Source organism: Centropristis striata, chromosome 10, assembly GCF_030273125.1.
Source record: "Centropristis striata isolate RG_2023a ecotype Rhode Island chromosome 10, C.striata_1.0, whole genome shotgun sequence".
Taxonomy (NCBI): Eukaryota; Metazoa; Chordata; class Actinopteri; order Perciformes; family Serranidae; genus Centropristis; species Centropristis striata.
The window spans coordinates 35534794-35560400 of record NC_081526.1 but is presented as its reverse complement, the minus strand read 5'-3'; the positions used below and the strand labels follow the sequence as shown (position 1 = coordinate 35560400).

At 40.2% G+C, this 25607-nt stretch overlaps 2 protein-coding genes across 2 annotated transcripts in view; both read right to left on the bottom strand.

Moving 5' to 3' along the window:
- Positions 1 to 671: 671 nt before the first annotated feature.
- LOC131978648 (acetylcholinesterase collagenic tail peptide-like) lies at positions 672 to 11377 on the bottom strand. Its single transcript, XM_059342357.1, has 14 exons — positions 11176 to 11377; positions 8061 to 8217; positions 6830 to 6913; positions 5848 to 5954; positions 5711 to 5752; positions 4510 to 4536; positions 4337 to 4408; positions 3694 to 3759; positions 3094 to 3120; positions 2934 to 2978; positions 2574 to 2654; positions 2076 to 2172; positions 944 to 1053; positions 672 to 839 (listed from the first exon to the last, which is right to left on the bottom strand). Exons 2-14 carry the CDS (start codon positions 8179 to 8181, stop codon positions 672 to 674), a joined length of 1047 nt encoding a protein of 348 aa, XP_059198340.1. The 5' UTR covers positions 8182 to 8217; positions 11176 to 11377.
- A 2746-nt stretch (positions 11378 to 14123) lies between these two features.
- rif1 (replication timing regulatory factor 1) overlaps positions 14124 to 25607 on the bottom strand; it is a 30687-nt gene continuing 19203 nt past the window's right edge. The window contains exons 25-36 of the mRNA XM_059342933.1: positions 25293 to 25386; positions 25074 to 25205; positions 23312 to 23454; positions 23134 to 23223; positions 22990 to 23044; positions 18900 to 21968; positions 18687 to 18815; positions 18507 to 18593; positions 17859 to 17974; positions 16822 to 16972; positions 16610 to 16736; positions 14124 to 14989 (exon numbers count right to left, since the gene is read on the bottom strand). Of these exons, the coding sequence (XP_059198916.1) occupies positions 14700 to 14989; positions 16610 to 16736; positions 16822 to 16972; positions 17859 to 17974; positions 18507 to 18593; positions 18687 to 18815; positions 18900 to 21968; positions 22990 to 23044; positions 23134 to 23223; positions 23312 to 23454; positions 25074 to 25205; positions 25293 to 25386 (4483 nt within the window). The 3' untranslated portion in view covers positions 14124 to 14699. The remainder of the gene's footprint in view (positions 14990 to 16609; positions 16737 to 16821; positions 16973 to 17858; positions 17975 to 18506; positions 18594 to 18686; positions 18816 to 18899; positions 21969 to 22989; positions 23045 to 23133; positions 23224 to 23311; positions 23455 to 25073; positions 25206 to 25292; positions 25387 to 25607) is intronic.

Sequence of the window (25607 nt, the reverse complement as noted above, 5' to 3'; positions counted from 1 at the left end):
AGTGTTTTTTGTCTGAAAATAGACTAAATTAACATATTCTGAAGACATTTCCTTAAAAAAAAAATTTGCGGAAGTTTTTGGGGTTTATTGCCCGTAGGCAACATCGTACCATAACGGTGCACAAGTGAAAAAGAAAGTTTTTTAAATTAATTTTAACATAATTTATTTAATAAACATATGTAAAAGAGTCCGTAGCTTCAACAGGGTACAATACATAACATTTTAAATTTAAAAAACATTATAAAAGGAACGTTTTTAACCCGTTTCTTGTCTGCACCATTGAACCAACGACCCATTGAAATGAATGTCAGTCTAAGTGTATGAAAAAAAAAGAAAGTTTACTCACCTATCAGTAGGAATATATTTTTTCCAGATGGAAAAGGGCCAGGAAATGACGTTTGAGTGTTTTTTTGTGGCGCAAAATGGTAAAACTGTTTCCTTTGGAAAAGTCTGCAAAAAAGGGTTTCAATATGGCCTCCTGGAGGTCATATGACAAATTAAAGCATTGCTATTGGTTCCCTAGACTCTTATCTCTTTTTTAAAGTATCGCATCACTCAAAAACATGCACTGTAGAAATTTGACAGGCCAAAAAAGGGTATGCTGCCTGAGGGTAACACCGTACCATAGAGGGTTAAAATCCAGTGAATAAAAATGGGTTTTAAGATTTCTTTTAAAAGCGGACAGTGAGGTGTGGTGTCTGTGGTGCAGGAGGAGTCACCAGCACGTTGATCCACTGGGACTGGGAGTAGATGTAGAGAGCTTTCTTGTCGGTCCGCAGCACCATCACGTTCTCGCCCCGCAGCCTCCGCATCTGTCGCTCTCCATCTGCAACAAAGATCTGCAGAGACACGAAGGCCTTGTTTACACACTTCACATGGGAACATTTATGTTTTATTCTATTTAGCATTGTTAGATTAAATGTATCAGTGTGTGTGCACTGACCGTCTGGACTCTGTCCTTCAGGGGTTTTGGGGTTTGAACCTTTGAGCAGTTGCATGTGGCGACAGGACCCGGCTCTCCGGAGTCTCCCTGCAGACCTGGGAGGACGTAGACTGCAACAACACAGATACATTAACCCTTTATCAGGCAAAGAACTACATTTGGTAACTTCAGGTAATATTTTGAGAAAAAAGTTGCAGATTTAAGAGATTTAAAGTGGCAAATCTGCAAGAAAAAAGTCGCAGATTTACGAGAAAAAAGTGGGAAAAAAACTGCTTTTTTTCCCCAGATTCACCACTTTAAATCTCATAAATCTGCACATTTTTTTCTCGTAGATTTGCCACTTTAATTTCGTAAACCTTTTTTTCAAAATATTATTTTGATGTTTTTTTTACACATTCTGGTTGTATGTAACATCCTCCAATATTCTCTAGGGTTGAAATTTGGAATTTGCAAGTATTTTGAGTGTCGTATTAAGGGTTAAAGTGGTGAATCTGGGAGAAAAGAGTAGCTTTTTTCCCACTTTTTTCTCTAAATCTGCGACTTTTTTCGCGCAGATTTGCCACTTTAATCTAGTAAATTTGCAACTTTTTTCTCAAAATATTACCTGAAGTTACCAAATATAGTTATTTGCCTGATAAAGGGTTAATCAGTGAGTCGACTGGAGCAAAACATGTAAGCATCGATCTGAATCCGTGTTTTTTTTTTTATGTGAAAACCTTTTTTACTGAACAGAAAATGCAGAAAACAATGCTGTGATTTAAAAGAGTTGTTGTGTTCTACTATAATATGTCGCAGCATTAGATACACATGCATTCATGTAAAAGCAGGATTTTAGTGGTGGAGCTCATTTTCAACTATTAACTATGATAATTTTCATTTTGGATTCATCTTCTGATTTTTTTCTCCATAAATATAGTAAAAATGAAACTGGAGCTCAAAGTGACACCAAACCTCAACACCATTACTAACACATTCACATTATTAACATCAATAAAAGGAAAAGTGTAAATGTTTTTAAATGAGAAATCTAAATAGATTAACATTAATTTTCTGTCAGTTTAAATGATTAACTGTCTGATGGAGCACAAGTATAAAATGTAAATGAAATGTGTACTTGAGTATATTTACTCACCTTGTCCGGGGAGTCCAGGATCTCCGGTCTGACCCGACAGTCCTGCAGGTCCAGAGTGACCCGGCTTTCCAGCAAGTCCTTGAGATCCTTTAAACCCCTGAACACACGATTTATTACATTCATCAGCTGAGTCTTATTAAAGATTATTTAACAACTCTTTCTAACCTTTGAGCCTCACTACAGACATTTTGGCCATTTCATTTTTTTGTATAATTTTGGCTAAAGTGTGGCATACATTCTGGCAACAGTGTCAGTTTTTTTTTTCTTTTTTAACTTTGGAAGTATCTATATTAAGTCTATAATGTCCAATTAAAACCAGTTAAAGCATGAAGTCCTGACTTTAAAATTATGTTTCTACAATAACCTTTATGCTATGAAAAGATAAAAAAATAAGAATTCCCCCAGAGTTTAGTACAGGGAAAATAATGAAATGTTGCATTATGCAAACAAACAGGTATTTCAAATGTCAATGTATATTTGTATATTTGTATTTCCTACCAGGCCTCCTCTGGATCCAGGCTCTCCTCTGGGTCCTGGTTCTCCTCTCTGACCCGCGTCCCCCCACTGACCCGGGTCGCCCTGAAACACACAGCAGAGTAACACATAGTAACACACAATTACACACAGTTACACACAGTTACACATAGATACTCACATCATTTTATTTTAAATTTATGGTTATTATACTTATTATGTCTTGTACCTTTTCTCCAGGTGCTGCAGAAACGCCACGTTCACCCTGAAAACACACACACACACACACACACACACACACACACACACCAGTACAAAGTGTTTTTATACATTTCTAACATTTTGTTACATTTTCATCTAATAAAAAGTAAACTTCTCCCTGACCGTCTCTCCCCGAGCTCCTCTGGTTCCTTTCACTCCTTTTTCTCCCTGATGGACAGAAAGAAATAGGAGAAGAGAAAAAAAAAAGTATATTAAAAAATAATGAATAAGGTTCTTTTGAAAACCATTCATCGTGTTTAAAACAAGAGAAACTGTCACTCACCCTGAAGCCTTTCCGTCCTTTACTGCCCTGTGAACAAACACAATCGTCTTATTGTTTTAATCATTTTCACATTTTCACAAGTGTCTCTTGTGACTGAGGTTAATAATGATAATAATAATAATAAAAATCTTTATTTAAAGAGCACTTTTCAAAACACATGTTCTTTTTTAACTACAGAAGTATCTATATTAAGTCTATAATGTCCAATTAAAACCAGTTAAAGCATTTAAAATTATGCTTTTACTATAACCTTTATGCTATGAAAAGATAAAAATAGAACTAGAGTCAGGAGACCTCTGCCTTAGAGTCAGGAGACCTCCGCCCTAGTGTCAGGAGACCTCTGCCATAGAGTCAGGAGACCTCCGCCCTAGAGTCAGGAGACCTCCGCCCTAGAGTCAGGAGACCTCTGCCCTAGAGTCAGGAGACCTCCGCCCTAGTGTCAGGAGACCTCCGCCCTAGAGTCAGGAGACCTCCGCCCTAGTGTCAGGAGACCTCCGCCCTAGAGTCAGGAGACCCCTGCTCAGCTCAGCGTTTGTCTCCTGTGTTACTTCTGCTGCTTCTACAAACTCCATGAAGACAGAACATGAAGCTGCTCTGTACCTTTATCATCCCAGGAGTCCCGATGTCCCCGTACAGTCCCCTCCAGCCTCGGTCCCCCTTCTCCCCCTGCACACACCAACACACTGCATCACTGACACACAGGCTGTTACTGGAAACACACTGTTTTATGTTCAAGAAAACTCTACAGGTACATCTCAAAAAATAAGAATATTGTGAAAAAGTTCAATATTTTTTGTCAGTTATTTCAGAAAGTGAAACTGGTATATTATATAGATTCATTACACATAGAGTGAAATATTGCAAGCCTGTATTTCTTGTAATTTTGATGAGTATGGCTTACAGATAATGAAAACACAAAACTCAGTGTCTCAGAAAATTAGAATATTACATAAGATCAATAAAGAAAAAGGATATTCTAAACACAAATGTCAGGCTTCTGAAAAAGTATGAATCTATATAATGTATAAGTTTCACTTTCTGAAATGACTGACAAAAAATATTGAACTTTTTCACAATATTCAAATTTTTTTAGATGTACCTGTACATATGGAGGAGTGTATTACTGAGACGGAAAATTTTGGTGGCAACAGCTTGTTCGAACTCAAATCCATTTAAATCCAAATAAAAGAGAGATTTGCCTATTATTTGTTTTTTCTATCACATAGTTTAGTTTGTCTGAGACCTTTGGACCCAGCTGTCCCAGGGGTCCCTGGGCTCCAGGTTCTGCCGCTGGACCCGTCACACCTGGTGGGCCCTGAAACACACACACACACTTCATGTTGCAGCTCCACATCACACACACACACACACACACAATATATATAGAGATGAATGCAGTAGTGAGTGCTACTGTACCCTGGGTCCTCTCGGTCCTCTGCAGCCCTTTGAACACAAACAACATGAAGAGTGATTATAGTAAATAAATAGAAAGCTGTGAAGGAGTTCAGAGACAGAGTAATCTGACTTAAAGGCAGACTTTGCAGGAATCGATGCAGAGCTTTAACTAAAATGAGTCAAACCTCAGATTGATTCTGGTTTTGGAACAAGCTCTGTTGTCTTGGCGTTTCACCTCGCTAGATTTGCATTTTCCTGCACTGCATCTGCTACTTTTGTAGCTTTGTGCACAAAGACTGACGCTCAGAACACAGAAACATTAAAGGAGATACAGACAGAGGGAGAGACTCTGTCCAAGGAAGTCTGTCATCTTATCAGCAGGAATGACACATTCACTATAGAAATTAGTGTGTTTCTAGAAGTTTAAATGAGTAAAATCAGTTTTACATTGGATTTGTTTAAACCTTCATTTCTGCTCACAAAATCTATCTGTACTGTTAACCCTGTTATGTTGTGGGTCAGATTGACCCATTTAAAAATAAAAAAATAAAAAAAGTGAAAAGTATTATTTCTGGATGAAACTTCTTCTGCTTGCATTTAATAAGTGTAATCAACATATAAAAATTAAAATGGTCATCTGTTAAGTGTGAGAATGCAGGTGTCATGACTTTTGCTTTGTAATTTGTAATTTTTTTATGTAGGAATAAAATGTAAAATTAAATTTTAAAAAATCACTGTCATGTAGAAGTATTGTATTTTGTATGTTGGTCTTTCCAATGTAGATTAAGAAAAAGTTTTAATGTGCATTTATTATGAAAAAACGAGTGAATTCTCCTCAACCTGATCTGTGAGAGGTAAAGAACACCACTGCACTAAATATTGATTGAGATGGTTAGTAGTGGAGTTAATTATGAAATATAAACAATGTTTATTGAGATTTTTTGGTTTGTGACACTTTTGGATAATTAAATCAAATTGACCCATGAACATTATTGCTGTTCCTGAGAAACGAACATAACAGGAGCGTTAAATAAAGCTGAATTGTTGCTTTTCAAACACACTGAATGCTGGGAACAGGTCGGTGTGGAGGAGGGGGGTCAGAGGTCAGCAGGGTTAAATCACATGCTGATCGATGAGGTCAGACAGGTGATTGACAGCTCCACCTCCTCAGATACAGACAGACTCACATGCAGTTTATTACATAACATTTAGTGTTTCGTACCTTTTCTCCTTTCAGTCCTGTGATGAGTTCAGTTATATCAACCTGAAGAGGTAAAGACACACAGCAGCAGTTAGGTTCAGTGTGTGTGTGTGTGTGTGTGTGTGTGTGTGTGTGTGTGTGTGTGTGTGTGTAATCACCATCAGCTCTGCTTGCCGTTTGACTGTAGGAAACACAGGAGGAGGAGGAGGAGGAGGGATGAAGACTGAACACCTCAGAGAGGACAACCTTCTGTTAGAGAGGAGTCCTGAAGACAGACAGACAGACAGACAGACAGACAGACAAAATGTAAAATAACACATTAACCTCCTGAAGTTTCTCTGAGCTTTAAAGCTTCAGCAGGTTTTTTTTTCTTGCGTCATTGGATAAAACCTCCATGAAACCTCTCAGCAGGTTGATATTCAGGTTCAGCTCCTCTTTTATGCTTTAGAATCTCCTGGGCCAATCACAGGTCATGTCAGAGAGAGAGAGGGTTCTTATTGGCTGTGTGCTCGTCTCTTAAAATCTAATTCTAACGAAGAAAGTCCTGCAGAAAAAGTTGCTAATCCAGCATCAGCAGAACCTGTCCTCACACCAAAACAACCAAGCCTGTGTCCTTTGTCTCCTGTGTGTCTCCTGCTTCTCCTGTGTCCCCTGTTTGTCTCCTGTGTGTCTCCTGTTTCTCCTTTTTCTCCTGTGTGTCCCGTTTGTCTCCTGTGTCCCCTATTTGTCTCCTGTGTCCCCTGTTTGTCTCCTGTATGTCCCCTGTATGTCCCCTGTTTGTCTCCTGTGTGTCTCCTCTATGCCCCCTGTGTGTCTCCTGTGTCCCCTGTTTGTCTCCTGTCTCTCCTGTTTCTCCTGTGTGTCCCCTGTGTGTCCCCTGTGTGTCTCCTCTATGCCCCCTGTGTGTCTCCTGTGTCCCCTGTTTGTCTCCTGTGTCTCCTGTGTGTCTTGTGTGTCTCCTGTATGTCTCTTGTGTGTCTCCTGTGTCTCCTGTGTCCCCTGTTTGTCCCCTGTTTGTCTCCTGTGTCCCCTGTTTGTCTCCTGTTTCTCCTGTATGTTCCCTGTGTCCCCTGTGTGTCCTGTGTGTCCTGTGTGTCCTGTGTGTCCTGTGTGTCTATTGTGTGTCCCCTGTGTCCTCACTGGTGGTGATGGAGGCAGCAGCCGGCTGCAGGCCGCTGAGCAAGGCAGTCCATCCCAGAAACAGCTGAGTCAGCATCTCGTCTCCTGCAGCAACAACAGAGAAACATCTCAACAGGTTCAACAGAACGATGAGGAGGATTTATTTGATGCTTTTACTCTATTGATTTGATTAAACTATTGATTTGTTCTCATGTTCTGGTTTGTCTAAAGATCTGATCTGAGGACTCGTTTATAAAGCGTCTCTTCAACACGTTAAACCACATAAATGACTTTCTTGTTGTGCAGAAAACTAATTTATTGTTCCCTGGAGGAGAGAAGCAGCAGGTGGACTCATGTTCGTTTTTTAAGTCTTTTTTTCCACAACGGGGAGTTCTAAAAATAAAATAATACACAAATAAAACTCCTAAATCCTTTAACTTTTCTCTCTTTCAGTGCAGCTTTCTTTGCATTCCAAAGATTTCTATTGAAGCTTTAAATGTATTGTTCTTGTAACAAGTAAAACACAGCAGGAGAAAATAACACACTACTAAAAATACTTTATATATTTCAGAAAACATATCTAATCCTGAAACAAATCAGCATGAGATCTTATACTGTTATATAAAAGATGCCGCTGTTGTTTTTTTAGAAGAAAAATCCTCATGCAAACTGTTTTGCACTGAATTTATAGTAAGTGTTGATTTCCAAAAGACAATTAACTAATTACAAAATCAGCCTGAACAATATAAACATAACATAAAGGAACAGAGAAATGAGATTGACTGTCTTTATTTCGAACATGCAAGCAATAAAAAAAAACAAGTTTAAATATTAATAGATGAATAAATAAAAAACAAAACAAAAAAAGCAAAAAAATTGAAAAAAAAAACAGACACTTCTGCGAGCTCGAAAGGGGGTAGGAAGAAGTAAAAAAACTTATCTTGTCCTACCCCTTAATGGGTCAGTATATACATACATATATGAATAATCAATATAGTCACATACAAATATTATAAATAATGATATATATACATATACTATAAACAATTTATATTACATTGTGAATACAGTATGTCAGTATGTTTGTAACTCTGCTAACACAGTGATGGTGCAGCTGCAGATTTCTCTTCTGCCACATGATAAACTGACATCAGAGCCGGTTAAGATGCTTCTAACCAGTTCAAGTGTCTGTGTGTCCACATGCATGGTGCCGTGCAGTGTGTGTGTGTGTGTGTGTGTGTGTGTGTCTTACCTCGGCGGCTCTGCTCGGCTGTGGCTCTCCCGTCCTGCAGCAGATGTCTGTTGGAGGAGCTCCCTGCTCCTGGAGCCAGATCTGCTGGGCTTGCACGCTGCTGAGTCCGACTTATCTCCATAAAGTGTGGAAATGCAACGCAGCCCCTGGCAGCGCTCTGCAGAGATAATCAGATAATTACTTACACAGCGAGCCAAAGAGAAGCAGAGAGACTCTGCTCATCAGGCGGCGCTGTGCAGCAGGAAGCAGCGAGCAGTCACAGGCTCCTTCTGTCACATTGCATTATATTATCATTACTGCTTTTACATTTACAGAGCAGGCTGCCAGCCAACTGCTGCTGCTGTAAACACAGAGACCTCACAGAGAGGTCACAGACAGGAAAACACAACGCTAACATGCTAATATCTTCACTATGCTGCATGCAGAACTGTGAACCTGCTGTCTTAAACACTAAACAGCATGTATCTATATTTTGGTTTTTATTGTCTCTTGCATTCTCTAATTTTGCACATTTATACTAGTTTTTAACTTTATTAGGGCCACGGGGCAATCGCACCGAGCACTGGTCCCATACAGCAATAGCTGTAGGGATTTTTCGCAATAAGTTGCAAAAAACTGCCCAAAATTTTGCATTGAAATGAATGGGACGGCCAAAAAAAATGAGCGAAAAAGAACAATAATTGGAGATTTTTAAACATCTACTTCTCCGGCATAATTTCACCTGGAGACTCCATTTAAACTTTAAACAGTAGACACAAGTCTTGTGTATCGGTGTATTATTCCACGTTTCGATAGGTCATATAGTTTTTTATCAATCCCTGTTCAATGACCATGATCATTTTTGGAGAAATTCTGAGATTATAATGGGTGTGTATTGCACGGAATGTTCGCGTCACAGTGTGTGACATCATCGCCAGAGTGTAGAGGGAGAGAAAAAATTGTCAAAAAATAAATTTGAAAACTGCGCTCCAGGCCGCAAATTCCAATCTACAGAAATAATTTATACATAGAAACATAGGAAAATTAGTCTTCTCACTCACAATCCTCTGGTAAAGCTGTCAGAGTTATAGTTTGGGCGTACGACGCAAAGATGCGCCAGCAACACGCACCAACAGCCTCATTGGCTCCCATATTAAAAACGCAGGAAGATTTCGGAAAAAGGGAGATGTAACAGTTTTTTTAGATCGCTTTAACAAAGCTATTTTTTCATTTTTCTCAAAAAAAAACAACATATGTAGACGTTCAGGAAGAACTCAGGACGCTCAAAGTGAAGTCGGATCAATGATAGGTATTATGGTTTTGCCAAAAATGCTTTCTGTTCGAGGCTAGAAATTCCAGCCTGTCAAGAATCTCATCATAGTGTACACACACCGGTAGTAGCCCCCGTGGCCCTTTCAGAATTTCCCCAGAGGAAATTTTCTAGTTCTATTTCATTGTATTGTTGTTGTGCTGCTGAAACTGCAATTTCCTAAAGGATTAATAAAGTTCCTATCTATCTATCTATCTATCTATCTATTGTAATGGAAAAAATGATTAGACCACCCTTGTTTTCTTCAATTTCTTGTTCATTGAATGCCTGGTACAACTAAAGGTGCATTTGTTTGGACAAATATAATGATAACAACAACAATATCTCATAAGAGTTTAATTTAAGAGCTGATATCTAGACATTTAATATGGTTTTCTTGGTAAAGGTTTTGGTTATTATCAAGAAAACCATGTTAAATGTCTCGATATCAGCTCTTAAATGAGGATTATTTTTGTTAGTCTGACTTTTTTCAGTCGATTTGGTTCCAAAACAAATTCAATAAATTCAAGATGAGTTACTAGAAACTATTTAAATTCAGATAAACTTTGAAAACATTTTTACAAGAAGAAAAAACAACCTGTGCCCACTTCAGGGAGATTACTGGTAGAAATGAAAATTTTATTCATGTACAGGTGCATCTGAATATTAGAATATAATGGAAAACTCCATTCCCAGTAGTTCAAGTCAAGTATTGCGTCATATAGATGACATAATTTTCAGAGGCCAACATTTCCATATTAAACATGCTTTTTAAAATCGGTCTTATGTAATATTACATTGTTTTGAGGCATTTTGAGTTTTAGGTCTTCATTAAATCTAAGCCACAAACATTATAATTAGAAGAAATTCAATAAATTAAGACATGAAATGTTTCATTCTGTGTGTAATGGATCTATATAATGTGTTATTTCCACTTTTTGAATTGAATTACTGACATAAACAAACTTTTCTATCATATTCTAATATTGAGATGCACCTGTATAAACACCTGAAACATTTTTGATTTTTTTGTCTACACATGTTCCATATATAGGCAGGATTATTTTTACCTAGTCTGGCTAACTTTCAGTTTCCCAGCAGAAGATGCCCCGATATTACAGGTTGAGCTACACACTGCAAAAAAAGAAAAGTTGGGTGAACTCAAAATTTCAAGGCAACAAACTTCGATACAATTTTAAGTTGGACAATTAAACTAAATATTTTAAGTTTTGTTTTTGAGTTTGCTCAACTCTGAATTCAGATTTTTGTCAACTCAACTGTAAGTTGTACTAACTTATAATTTTACATTGTAATAACTTTTAATCCTTACTTCTGCTAACTTCTGCAATGTGCTGAATTGGCACGATTGTAACGCCGCTATGAAATGTCAGCTAATGTTGTGACCACAATTTTGAGTTAGCATTGATACGCTAATGGCTACTCTTGTAGCTGTAACAAGCAGCGCCGCTAGCATCAGTTAGCCGCTAGTATCAGTTAGCCGCTAGCTTTCTCTGGTGACCGAATTTCACCGCTTTCCCGCATTTCACAACAAAGAAATAAGAGTTATCAGAACTATTGTCCCTTGTTTTGAACCCCAACTTAAAGATATAAGTAACAACAACTCACCAACTTGTTTTTGAGCAGACAACTGGCTTCCTTTGTTGTGCTAACTTACATTATTGCCCTAAATGTCAATAATTTATATATCCAAGTTAAACCAACTTAAATCACTGTTTTAGGCCAAAAAATACAAGTTGGCTTTTTTGCAGTGCAGTAAGTTTACTTTAAGAGACAGAATGAAAAAGAGTCCCACTAAGTGATACAAACCTGGATTAAAGATGGAGTCCACAGCCACTGGCTCCAGAGGGACTCCTACATGATGAAGTTACCTGAAGGCCTCCGTAGATTCAGCTCCACATCTGGAGGAGCTGAGCTGATGTTCAGGTGGCTGCAACCTGCAGCTTCACCACTAGATGCCACCAAATCCTTCACACGGCTGCTTTAGTGGCCAGAACTTACAGAATTAAAGCTGCAAACAACCTGCAGGAGAAAACTCACTCAAGTGCTCTAATGCTGGTTTTACACCAATAGATGTCCCCAGTCCCAGACTGAAAAACTGGAAGTCTTTAGTAAATCTAGGAGTTTTACTGGAGTCACAGCGATTGTTAAGTGTAAGGTAGTAATCTGCTCTGTTTCCTATCAGTCTTTTATAGTCTTGGTTTGGATCATATCAAACGTTGCAAATTGCAGTGACGTAACACAATCAACAATCAATAGATGAGCGGTTCCAGACCGGCAATAAAACCACTTCAAAAAATTAATATCACGGTAATGCTCGTCAGCTCAGTCTGAAATAAAAATATAGTGATGTAATATATTTACGGCCACACGCAGAATTTTTGGGGCCGCTGTTTCTTAGTAAAGAGAACAGTAAGGAGACCCAGTTAAAATATATAAATAAATGTATAAATAAGTAATAATCAATGATTAATTTATGATTAACTAAATGAAAGTTGATAGAGTTGATGAATATAATTATTCAATTACACACATTATAATTAAATGACATGAATTTATATCATGATTTCTAATTTTTCCTTTCCTTTTTTCTTCCTTATATCTATTTTTACTGTAAAATAGTCAACTTTTCATGTCAGAAAAAAATCAGAAACCCCTTTTCAGCTTTGTGAGGGGCATTTTGTGGCGTCTTCTCTTCTTTTTGTTGTTTTTTCCGACACAAACCACTGAACACACTAGAGCAGCTGGAGCCAAAAGCTGCTTCTCCTCCATTTAGTAAGTTTTTACTAAGAACATGATGGGAAAAAAATTGAATGTTAGGAAAAAAAAAATGCTAAAAGAATCTAGTTGTAGTCTTGTAAATAGTGACCCTGCAGGATCCACAGTCTGTCTAAAATCTCAGTGTGACACTAGGCTTGGACTAAAAACTCTGAACACTTGTCTTTAGATGTGAGCAGCTGTGAGCTGATAGTTTTCCGGGAGTCTTTTCCAAAACTTTTCAGTCTTCTGATGTATAGGAAGCATTAAAGGCATAGTTCAGATTTGTTAAGGTATTTGCACGCTGCCTGCAATCAAGTAGCTCATAAGCTCACTGCAAAAAACAAACTATCCCTTTAAGTGCACATGGATCAGCATTGTTGATCCAGTTTACAGCATTTCAAGATAATTTTAAACTGTTGGAACCATGTGAATCACTTGCAGATCACCTGTGCAACACAACATGTTAAGGTGATTGTATATTAGTTTATCATGTCTCATAATAAAAGGTTCTTTGGCACCTAAATCATCAAATAAATCCATTTCTCTGATGCATCCTTCCCAAACACATTGAGCAACAATCTTTGCTGAAAAAAAAAAAAAAACCAAGAAGCTTACAAATGTAACCGAATCATCACACAAACCACAGAAACATGCAAATATCTTCAATATGCTGCATGCAGGACTGTGAACTTGGTGCAGAGTTAAAAAACCGGCATTGATTTTAATTGTCCTGCTCAAAGTTACTCAATGTTGTGAAGTGAAATCCAGTTACCAGCTGATGAATACTGGAGGAAGAGCTGCAGAAAATCAGGTTATTCTGATTCTGGAGACCCGATTTCTCAGGTCAGACATAAAATTATAGCTGAAATAAACTCAAAGAGGGGATTTAATTCTGTAAATATGGAAGACAAATCGGTTGCATGGATTGCTGAAACCTCAGATCATCTTCAGATAACTTCTGAATCCATTTTTTACTAGGGATGGGTACCTTTCACATTTGAACCGATACGGTACTGATACCCGGCACCGGTACTCAACGGTACCAATTTTCAGTACTTTTGCGTTTGTTTATGTGGTAATGAATGTTAATTTGTTCAATAATAAAATCTATTTTTTTCAATTCAACATATTTATTTCTCAAAATATAAACTTGAAAAAATATCAAAACAATATAAAATCCAAGATGAGCAGTGCTTTATTGTTGAGTGAACGTGCGACGTAAGCACCGGTCAGACAGTATTGTGGGCATAGCATGGTTGGAATAAACAAAGTTGAGTCGAGTTGCTCTGTGCACATATCGAGGATGACGCAGGAGTCTGAGGGATTTAATTTCAGCGAGGCAGTTTGAAGTAAAGTGGCAGGTAATATTCCTGAGTTGAAGAGCGGAGTATTAGCGGAGGACCAGAGATGCAGCAGCTAGCTGCTAGCTGCTAATGACTGGTCTACAGAAGAATGGAGAGAGCAAACGGAGTAAGGAAGGTCCAATCTGGAGGCAGACGAAGGCCAAGCCCGGGTAGAGACATTGGAGAGATAGCAGCTGGCGGCTAGCAGGCCGATAGCCGGGTGGAAGAGGGCAGCAGCTAGTGGCCGCGGTGAGCAGACAGGACCAGACGAGGAGGTAAATAAAAAAATAAAAAATAGTGCGATCGTCAGCACGCTTGTTTATCAAAGACGTTAAATGAAAACAGGTTGAAATCAATGATCAGTTTAAAGTTAACGCCGTTAACGTACCGAAACATGGTACCGTTTGATTTTACATGAATCGGTACTCGGCGGAATTCGGTCGGTACCTTTAAAAGTACCGAATTAGGTACCCATCCCTAATTTTTCCACAGAATAAAGAAACTGAGCCCCAGTCAGTTACACTTGCCATCACCTGTGCAACAACATTTTCAGTTTCCAATTTAAAAAAACAAACAAAAAAAAAAAATCTATTTAAACTCCCAAACACATTATGAGCAACAATCTTTGCAAATCAAGAAGCGTAAAAGGAAAAATCATCATAAGTTCTGTCCTTTATTGAAGGATTTAAAACCACAAATTAAGACTGAAGTGCGGAGCGTCTACCAGCGTCTACAGGAAGCTCTGAGACTAAAGATGCACTAAGACAAAGTGAAATAACAAACTAAGAAATCATACAAAATATACAAGAGCACTGATGAGCTGAAGACAACGACGAAAGAAAGTATATGTACAAATTAATTTTCTTCTGCAGTCTTAAAAGTTGTTTCAGTGTCCGTGTCCAGACTGCAAACATTAAAAAGTTCTTCTATAGACACAGCTTTAAAAAGTATGACTGTGATTCCCTTTCAGTGTTTTTTTAAAATCGTAGAAACTATCCAACAGCTCGAGCTACAAATGGAGAAAAAGTGCTGCTATCATTAAATATAAAAACACTTGAAGCAAAGGAAGGTTAAAGGTGGGACGACGCCATAAAATCCTGTTTCATAAAATCTTTTGATTTAATACGTCTGCAGTGAAAGAAAACGTCCTTTGCAGATTCCGCTCAGAAAAACGCGTCTTTCCACGTGTCCACTCATGTCCACTCGTGTCCTGGTCTCCTCCTCGTGTCCTCAGGGCTGGTCGTCGGTGCAGCAGAGACGCGTCTGCAGCTCCTCCACCACGCGCCTCATCAGGCCTCCCAGCTGCTCGTGGACCTGGACCAGCTGCTTTGGGGAGCAGGCGGCCAGCTCTCCAGGATTCATCCTGCAGCTCAGAGCCTCCACCTCCGACAGCAGCAGCGGCGGCGGCGTCCGGCCCTCGGCGCTCTGCTCTGTGGCCGGCGTGTCGGGCGTCTGGTCCTCCGGGACGTCGTGCTCCGGCCGCCCGTCTGCAGCCGCCGGCTCGTCCAGCAGCGCCGTGGCTGCAAACACAAAGAGGACGTTAAGATCTGGAGCTGACGCAAACACAAAGAGACAATGAGCCTCATTCACGAACCGTTCTTAAGAACGAAGATTTTACGAAGATTGTGGCATTCGTGAATTTTTTTTCTTATCCAGGATTTTTCTTAGGTAAGAACAAATCCTAGGAACACTCAGGAGAACTCTTAAGCACATTTCAGTGCTGACATGTTGGCATGGTCATTGGCATTGTCTTCTTTTGTTAAGTTCAATAAAATACATTACAGTGAAATTTCCGTCATATTTATGTATTTATTCATTCCATTTTTTTTTTTAATTTTAAATTTTAATTAAATTAAATGTGCCAACGCTTTAACATGAATCAAGTAAATTGGAAATCATGCCGTCAATTAGTCATACCACACATCAACACGTTGATGAATCTGACGTAGGGTCTCCTTAGAAATCTTCTTAAGAAGGACTTAAGAAAGAATCTAAGAAGATTCTTAAGAAGCTTTCCTTTCTGCAACACTACAAATACAGCACTATTTCTATCAAAACCCCAGCATGCTGCACCCAAAACTGTCCTTCTATCCCCTAGGGCTGTAGACGAACATTTGAAATTCAAATATATATTTGAATATTTAAAAAAAACAGGATGCAGGAGTTGCACTTGCATAGCGTCACTCGGTGCCGTTTACATGCAGCAAATTGTAACAAGATAGGTCAAAGTTTTCGGGTAGTTCATTTACTTCATTTGTAATGTGTAGGTATGTTTCATGTTAAAACTGAAATAAAAAATACCTATACAAGTAGGAATGTGTCATGAGTTTGTACTCCTGTTATGGACATAATGCGCATATATTTAAATAGTTCGAACCTATGTGTTTGTTAAGAGCGATATTCAAACGTCCTGCTGAGCTTTCAGGGAGAAGAAATGAGAGTTTTAATGAGATTAATGTTTTTCTCAACAATTAGGCCAAAAACACAGCCACAAATATTTTAACAGTATTAACTGTTAAATATTTGTTGTGTTGCAGGCAATAATAGAAGTGAAAACATTTAACTGCCTACTTACTGATAGAAAACATCAAGGCCAAATCTACAAAAACTGTCAATAAGAGTTATCTGCTTCTCAGCGTGGTTGAAGTTGCATGGAGGAAATAAAACATGACTCTCAGGGACAAGTTTGATGTTTACTAACTTAAAGACATGTTTGACATATTGAGAAATACTTTGAAAAGTGGTTTTGATCCTCTTATCTAACTCTGCTGAAATTTCTATACAGTAAATCTAATGCTACAGCAAAGAGACAGTTCCCCAAGCACACAGGATGGAATCAACAGTTTTTGTTCCGATTTAAACAAAAATGACGTGACGTTAAGTTCAGGAGGTGCTGGTAGCCTTTTGAGCTTTGCACAAAGGGATTTTCTCCTCTATTTCATTAATGCTAAGCTAACTGGCTCATGGCTAAGGTTACTTCACAAAAAGTCAAATTATTTTTATTTTTGATTCTTTGACGGGAAGTAGATTTTCATTAAATCAATAAACTTTGAGATGGATATCCAATTTGAGTCGCAGCATAAAACCCTTAAATTTAGAATTGTGGATTATTATTAAAGAAATAAAGAGTTGTTACACACCGAGCGTCTCTCCTGAGGTCTTCTCGTCCTCGTCCTGGTTCTGAGCAGCGCTGCTGTCCTCCAGCTCAGAGGTCATCCTCTCCATCTCATCAAAACTCTTCAGCTCATCCACGCCTCGTCCTTTACGCTGGAAGAGAAAACATTCACAGGTCAAGGAAGAGAACTTCATGTTATCACGTGTGTCTGTGCAGTCCTTCGTCCTCCTGACGTACCTGCTGCTCGTAGGTTTTAAGCGCCTTCTTGACGTTGGAGATCTTGGGGGAGCGGATGGGCAGAGCCTTGACCTCGCTGGGAGTCAGAGCGCTCAGGTCACCCACCGTTTTGATGTTTCTGGCTCGAACGAGTTGCCCGAAACCACGAGACCTGCAAGGAGAAATAGCAGCTGTAACAACCAGATAAAACAGATTCTTTATTGCCTTTATGCACATTTATTGAAAAGGGTATTGCACATATTTTATCTGGTTCTGTATGCCAAAAAAAAAATAATAAAAAGGGATAATTTAGATAATAATAGTGTATAAGAGTCTTAACCAATATAGTCTGTAACTGGGGCCCACCTTCTCATAAAAACAGGTACTTTTAGCTGTAACTGGGCGGTAAATGGTAAATGGACCGGCACTTGTATATCGCTTTTCTAGTCGCTTTGCGACCACTCAAAGCCCTTTACACTACAGACTGCGCTCATTCACCCTTTCACACACACATTCATACTGGTGGCAGAGGCTACCCTAAACGGTCTCACCTGCCACCATTGGGAATTCATTCACACACCAATGAACGCAGCATCGGGAGCAATTTGGGGTTCAGTATCTTGCTCAAGGATACTTGGACATGTAGGCTGCCATGGTCGGGGATCGAACCACCAACTCTACCATATATTCCATCATGTAGACATGTTTCACTTTCTGTAACCACTGAGTGATCATGGGGGGGTCATTCTTCATCCAATTTATAGTAATTTTTCTTGCAATCATCAACAAAATGTGTAATATATAACATTGTTCTGTGGTAAACAGGTGGTCAGGAAACACATCTAATAAAAATAAAGAGTCCATTGGAAGTTCCACTGCCAAAATTTTTCCAGTTCTTCTTTAACATTTTTCCAAAATGTTTGTACTTTCAGGCAGTCCCAAAATATACGACTATGGTCGCCAACCATGCCACAGTTCCTCCAACATTTGTTGCTGGGATTCAGATAAAACAGATTTAAATATCTGAGCCAACACACCAAACATTGCCCTCATCTCACCACATGTTGGAGGATATCTGAGGCAGCACAGCTTCGATGGGGGCCAGGCAGCTGACCAGCGCTGGGTAGATACAGTCTCTGGAGACCGGCCGCGGCTCCTGACTCATTTCAGAAATCTGGAGGGGAAAAACAGAAAAAAGCTGGTTATAGTTTTTTCCATCATTAAAACTGAGTCAAAATACAAATATTTATATTTTATATTTAAGTGTAATTTGAAACGATGAACCAACAGAGAAATCAGTTTTTAGCCACCACACGAAGTTTACAGCACATTGAAGGGATATGTTGCTGGTCGAGGTGCATTGTCAATTGTCAAGTGTTGGTGTTGGAGTCCAGATTCCCAAACAGGCCGTAACCTGGACATCTGTCAGCATGAACGTCTATAAAAAGTTTTGTCCATCCATCCAATAGTTACTAAAATATTTCAGATGTTTGAGAAACCGACAGAGTTTCCTACACCACTCCTACAATAATGCTACAAATGCTGGTGGAAAAGTTGGTGGAAACCAAAAACGGAGCTATAAGAAGTGTTAATATTGGACTTGTGGAAATAAACATAAATATTGTTAATCTGTCTCCTGGAATCTTTGCATATTTTTTTTGCCAACACGTAGCTAGGACTGTCTACGTCAGTGTGTTTGTGCATACCAGGCATTTCTTGGAGCTCTTGTAACCTGGACTGTGCAGATTTCTGGGACTCAGGACCAGCAGGCCCTTTGTCGGAGTGGTGACGTACTAGAATAAGGAGCAGAAGGGCGTCATGTTAGATCAAAGCATGTCACTTGTAAAGGAAACTGGAGATTCAGAACCATGCTGCCGGGGTCATACCTTGGGCTGTGGGATGCTGCTGACTTTGGACCTCCTGGGCGAGCTGGTTCTGATGGCGGGGCTGCGACGGTCAATGTCGTCCGCTATTTCCTGGTGCTGGATCGGATTAGCAAAAGACACGCGTCTGGACTGCAGAGTCAGAAGAGAATGTTTTCGGTTAAATTTGTGTATTTGAAATGCATCTTGACATTTTACAAGTGTTTTGTCCCTTACTTTGACAACAGGCGAGGGACTGTCCTGCTCCAGCGGTCTCTTCAGGCCCTTCTTAAGGATACTTGTGGATGGGGAGGCTGAGGGAGACCAGGTTCCTCTGGTCTTGCTGCTGCTGGGGCTTTGGCCGATCTCTGCCGCCATCAAAGCCTCCAGGTCCTTCTGTTTGGCCGGAGAATCCAGAAAAACTTCTTTGCTTGCTGCCTCTGAGAACTCTGAAGCGTTGCATTCTTCAGTCAGTGCAGCGTCCAAGTTTGCAACGACATCGTCCTCAACATCCTCATCGTCCGGACTCTCCATCGGAGCGTCGACGTCTTTATTGATCTCCTGTGGAGGTGGGAGGTCGTCAGCACTGGCCTCTGTGTGCTGATTTGTTGATTCCTCCTCTGTGCTGGATGAAGACTGTTCCTCCTCCTCCTGCTCCTTTGAAAAATCTTCTTGAACATCTGGACACTCCATCAGGTTTTGGCCCAAAGACTTACTCTCTTCTGCTGTGTCCTCCACTGGAACATCTTGATGTTCTCGGTGGTCTGAGTCCGAATCGTCATCTTTGTCTGCAACAATGTCACCAGGTTCGGAAACTTTCTCCTCTGAAGACTGAGAGAGCTGCAGTTTCTCTGTTGTCTCATTAGTGGTTGTCTCAACAGACGGCTCAGTGGGCAACTCTTTCGAAGTCTGTTCAGCGCTGATCACAGCTGATTCAAGCACTTCAGCAGATGGCAGGTCCCTGGTGTCTCGTTGCTGTGAGGAGGTACTCTCAGTGTTTGGTTGAGAGTCCGTTTGGAGTTCCTTCTCCTTCTGAGGTGACGCTCCGAGCGAGTCGCTCTTATTTACGTCGTTGGTCTCAGTTTTCTCGACAGCTGCATCTACCTCCATTGGCGAATCTAGGTTACTTTGCACCTCAAGGCTTTGTGTACCTTGGAGTGCTTCAGAACTCTGCAAATCTTTCTGTGAATCCACTGAATTTATAACTTCTATGCTCTGTGAGTCTGCCTTTTGAGAATCATCAGAAGCATCCTTTACATTATCATTATTAAGAGCATCTTTTGGTACAACAGTGAGAGGACTTGGAAGAGATGCTCGAGGTTTCCTTCCTCTCTTTTTGGCTATCGGAGGAGTTTCTTTGGCCTCCGTGGATTCAGACTCTGAGGACTCTATACTGGACACCACCGCTGGAGTAGATCTTCGTCTTGAGTATCTGCCTCTGCCTTGAGAGGACTCTGGAGTATCTAAGGACTGAGAGTTGTCCGGGGTGGAGATAGGACTTGATTTTGACGGCTCCTCTTGTACCTTGTTCTTTCTGGGGAGAGAGTTAGACCTAGTCTGCCTTTCTGATGAATCTTTACTTTCACTTTTATCTTCAGACTCCGCCTCTGACGAGGCCTTGCTTCTTTTGGATCTACGCCGCGACTGGCTCTCAGAAGAGGGTGTGATCCCTTGAGAGTCCTCTTGACTGAGGTTCTCGTCTGTGCTTTCACTCGTTTTGACATCGTCTCCGACCTCGGATTTATTCACCGACATGTTTGTAACGATTGGTCCATTTTGGGACTGGTTATTAGCTGAAGGAGAACAGACTGCCTGAGAATCTCCCTTTTCTGTAACATCAACCTCTTGGGATTTGCCATCAGTTTGAGGCGAAGAAGCGACAATCTGAGAATCTTTCTGCAGCTTGTCAACATGTTCTCTAGTCTTTTCTACACTCACGACCTCTTGGGTTTGGCCCCCAATTTGAGGAGAAGTGGCAACTTGAGAATTCTTTAGCTTATCAAGATCTTTATCAGGGTGTTCTACCATCTCAACCTCTTGGGATTTGCCACCAATCTGAGGAGAAGAAGTGATGATTTGAGACTCTTTCTTTGGCTCGTCATCCTTTTGGGCCGGTTCTATAAGCTCCTGTGTGGCAGTTTTGCTGGACTTATTCTCAACTCCGCCCTCATCCTTCATCTCCAATGATGCTCTGCGCTGCCGTTTCTGTCTACCCTGCGACTGGCTTTCACTATCAGACATCAGGTCGGACTGGCTGGACTCCTGCCCTCTAGTGCTTCTCCTTCTGGATTTAGGTTCATCAAGGAACTCCTCTGAATTGCTGTACAGCTTCATCTTCTTTTTCGCTTTGCCCTGAGAGTTGGTCTGGCTTAAATCACTCTTGTCACTCCGAGACCTTGTCCGTAGTCTGCCGCTATCCTCCTCTGCAGCCTGTTTACTCCTCGTGTTTGGTCTGCCTTGCGATGACTTTGGAGAATCACTTTCAGGCTCCTCTCCCGAGCGTCTCCTTTTGGACGCGTTTTTCTTTTCCCGGTCCTCAGGGTCCTCTCCGGGCAGCAACGGTCTGACTCTGCTGCGTCCAGACCGCCTGGGTTCACCTGGCGAGGTTTGGCTCTCAGAGGACTGGGAATCATCCATAGTCTCAGATTCCTCCTCCTGGCTTGAGGGTTTAAGTTCCTCTGATAAGGAAGACATTTTTGTATCCCCTTTTCCCTCCACTTCAGTCTGCGTGTCAGGGATAACGTCTTCATCGTCTGTTGGGTCGCTGGGCAGTCTCTCAGTCAGCCTTACTGGCTCACTTTTTGTCTTTGGCCTCACAGGGGACTCAAGAGCATCACTCACTGGGAGCTGTGTGCTTTTTCCTGTCTGAGAGGACTGGGAATCCTGAGAGTTGGGAGCAGTGGATGTCCTGGAAGCCCGAGAGGACGACCTCTTGTTGGTTTTAGAGTGTTCTTGGCTATTGGGGGTCTTTATGAGAGGACCTGTGAACTTGGAGGCGCTGCTAGGGCTGGCAGACTTTCCTTCAGCATACGTCTCCAAAGTGATAAAGGACTGACGGCGACTGTTTGGTTTCTGGGGAGTCCCTGACACCAAATCTGAAGAACCAGAGATGTTAGGACTCGTGCCTTCTTCTGCTTTATCATCACTCTTTGCATCGTCCTCCATGGAAACATCTGCCAACTCAGGGATGGCCTCTTCCTCCTCGTGTTTCTCTGCCATGTTCTCTTCTTTTGGGCTGGCAAAGTCTTGAGTCTCTTTAGTTATTACTTCAGAGTCTTCCTCTTTTTCCACATCTTTCTGAGGTACCTGAAAGAAACCAACTGCAAGTAACTAAATCTGTCTGCAAAGGATTAAAATAAAAATGCATTTTCATATTAAAAAGCATGTTTGGTGGCATTTTTTATCAGCAACTAGTCTCAAATGCCAGTCATGTCATCACAGACACATACTGATGTAAATGTTTTTACTGCTCTAAAAACTGTCATTTAAAGATTTAATTTAAGTTTCTTTCTTGACCTTAACTCAAAGTGAGCCAATTTCAAATTTGTGTGAATGAGCAAATCATAAAGATAATATACCAATGCCTGAACACATTTTTAAGAAGTCTTTGTACGGTTTTAAATCAATTCTAAACCAAAACAACAATGATGATAATTTACTGTATGTTCATGCACTGTAAGAATATGTGGGAACTTCTGCGGCTGATTAGAAAATTGTCATCGTAACAATGCCTCCTGGACACCACATGGGGATATTTTCCTGCACCAACCCAATTGTGGGGGGTCTCTGGCGCAGAACCAGAACATACTGGAGAGATTAAAACATGTGGCCAGCTCAGGATCCCCCAGGAAGAGCCGGGGGGGCAGTGGTGGAGAAACACATCTGGGATAACCCTGCTCTGCCCTCTATGACGTTAATAAGCACCAGAAACTGATACAGATTATCTGGTTTCTGTGTTAAAAGAAAAAAAGTGTTTTTGGGCAACATTTTTGAGGTAACATTTCTGAAAAAGTCAAGGACTTCCAAAGGAATGTGCAGAAAACCCCAATACAGTCTTAATGCTCCCAAATGGTATCTGTTCTAACGGAGTAAGATTCACAAATTTCCAGGTTAAAAAAAGTGAGGCTCCAGCTAGAGTTCCCACTCCTCAAATGGTTCTGCAAGTATCAGTGAACAAGGAGTTCTTGTTTCATTCACTCTCACTTTGGCAGAACACAGAAGGAGAAATAACAGGAGAAAACCAAACCACCCCCAGTGGAGCTCTTTCCTGGCAGCACTGATTCTCTTTTATTTTGTCGTCAGTGTTGGGGGTGTGTGTTTGTGTTACCTCTTCGGGAGCCTCTTTGGTAACATTGTCAGCTTGTTGAGTTGCCAGTTTGTCCCTGTGGGAAATAAAAACATGGTTTATTATGTGAATGTTGAGTTTTTAATGGGGTTTGTTTTGATTGTAGTAGCAGCTGTGAGGCCTTACAGAGAGTCTTCTTGGCTCTGAGTGTACTGGGTGAACACTGTCGTGTCCAGAGAAGCATCAAGGTTGTTGTACATGGCAGGAATGTCGACCCTGTGCACCGAAGAAAACTTTAGCTCCAAACAAGACTGACAACATAGGCAGTTAAAAGTACTTCTACGGACAAATGGGCAAATCTGACCTTTTGGTCCTCTTCACCTCCTTCTGGTGCTCCGTCAGAACTCGCTCCTTTGTCTCGGGAGGAATGAAGACAAAGTCGATGGAGGCGTCTTCCTCCAAAACTCCTCTGGGAGGAGGTTTAGGAGAGCCAAAGTCCAGCTTAGTCTGACGAAGGAACACATTGGAAACCAGTTGTGCAACAGTTGGATGATGGGAAATTAAAAACCAAATCTCACATGGTAAACTGATTTCTCTTATTGCACAACGGGAAATTTCTCATCTTACTTAAGCAACACATAAAAAAAAATTATAAAATCAACTTTATTTATAGAGCCCTTTAAGACAGCGTTAGCTGATACAAAGTGCTGTACATGGCAGGACAGACCAACAATAAAAACAGAACAAGCAAAAACAACTAAAACAAAGCGAGTCTCATGCTGGGTAAAAACCAATACATAAAAGTGGGTTTTAAAATGAATCTCAATTTTAAAATTAGTCTTAATTTAAAAAAAACACTGTTCAGTTTTATTTGTTTTTATTTGTTCTAAGGCTCATGTTGAAAGAAGCATCTTTCAGGTTGCCTGTGATGAAACAGCTGGCAGAGCAACTGAGGGGAACAATGTATGTGCCAACAGTGGAATAGGTGACTCGGCAGATACAAGAAGTATAGATTAATATTTCCATAAATCTTACATTTAGCTTTTGAGTGTTTGGAATATATCTGTGCCACCAATATCTGCAAGAATATTTTGTCTCTGTAATTAAATTACGAAGTAATATCACCAAATAGAAAATATAACGAAGAGCTGCTGGAACAACCAAACAAAAATGGATCAAGTTATTAATCTAAATACAAACATTAATAAGATGCCTGATCAACAATCCTGCAGTCTGCTCCTACAGTCATGGAAAAAGTTATTTGACTTTCCATGGTTCTCTTCATAAAAACCAAAATCATTATCAAGAAAACCATTTAGATATTAACAAACTAAACTCTTATGAGCTATTTTTGTTGCTATCATTATATTTGTCCAAACAAATATACCTTTAGTTGTTCCAGGCATTAAATTGAACAAGAAAGTGAAGAAAACAAGGGTGGTCTAATGAGTTTTTCCATGACTGTATGTTTGTATTTAGGTCCATTTTTCTGCTAGTTGAGCTCTTTCGTCTTTACAAGATTACAGTGGAGAGTTTACAATATTTAAGGGGAGAAACGATTGAAGTTTAATGTAAATTTGTGGCAAATTTTCACTCGTTAACAGCACTCTAAAGCCATGAGACAACTGTGCTGAGGCCAACAGTTGTGTGACAAAAAAATTCACTGAAAGTCGGACTGAACTGCAAACTGTTTGCACAGAGCAGAGGGGAGAGGACAGGACAGGCTGGAAGTAGAGTTTGTAAAAATGGAAATAGTTAAATATTTTTGCATTGGAAATATGTTCTTTATATGATAGATGCCTCGTTTTTTCCATTTTTTGTAAAAGTTTCAACTTCTATTTTTCCTTCTTTCATGATTTCGGCCATTCTGACTGTTATTCTGCATTGGAAATATGTTATTTATATGGATAGATGCCTTGATTTTTCCATTTTTTGTAAAAATTTCAACTTATATTTTTCCTTCTTTTATGATTTCGGCCATTCTGCACATGACATATTTGAGTTGTTCCCGCTTCTAGCCATGATTGGGCCGATTCCACAGAGCTGCAGGACTTATAGATTTATATAAATTTGATACATTGCAGTGAAACATGAGGACACTTTGTTGTTACTGAGTCTGAACTTACAGAGACAGGTTTGGAGGTCTTGGTGGAGCTTCTGTCCTTCAGCTCAGCAGCTTTCCCCAGCAGAGAGTCTCTCTTCCCCACAGAGGACACCGGCATCCCGCTGAGCTTCGTCTCCAGCTGGGAACTCTCTCCCTGAAGACACAAACAGCATCAGACACCAACAACAAGAGCAAAGAGAGAAGATAACATAGAAACACAGAGAGAGGTTACAGAACTCACTGAATACTGTCCACTGAGCTCATCAGGAACACTGACCACCTCGAAGCCCGGGAGAATGATCGGAGTCTTCTGCTTCACTTGGCTCAGGATCGGTCTGTGTGGAGGAGAAGCCATTAATAAACCTGGATAAATAATATCAACTTCTTCATTGTTTGGCCTGAGACTAAATTAAAAAAAAATTCTTTTGTTGTGTTCCCATCGTAGCAGTTTGTGTATACAAAACTATACTGTATTCTCTCTTCAGAAGCCTGAAATTCAGCCCTATGCAGTCATTGATGATTTAAGAGCATAAGCTGTGATATTATACCCTCCTAC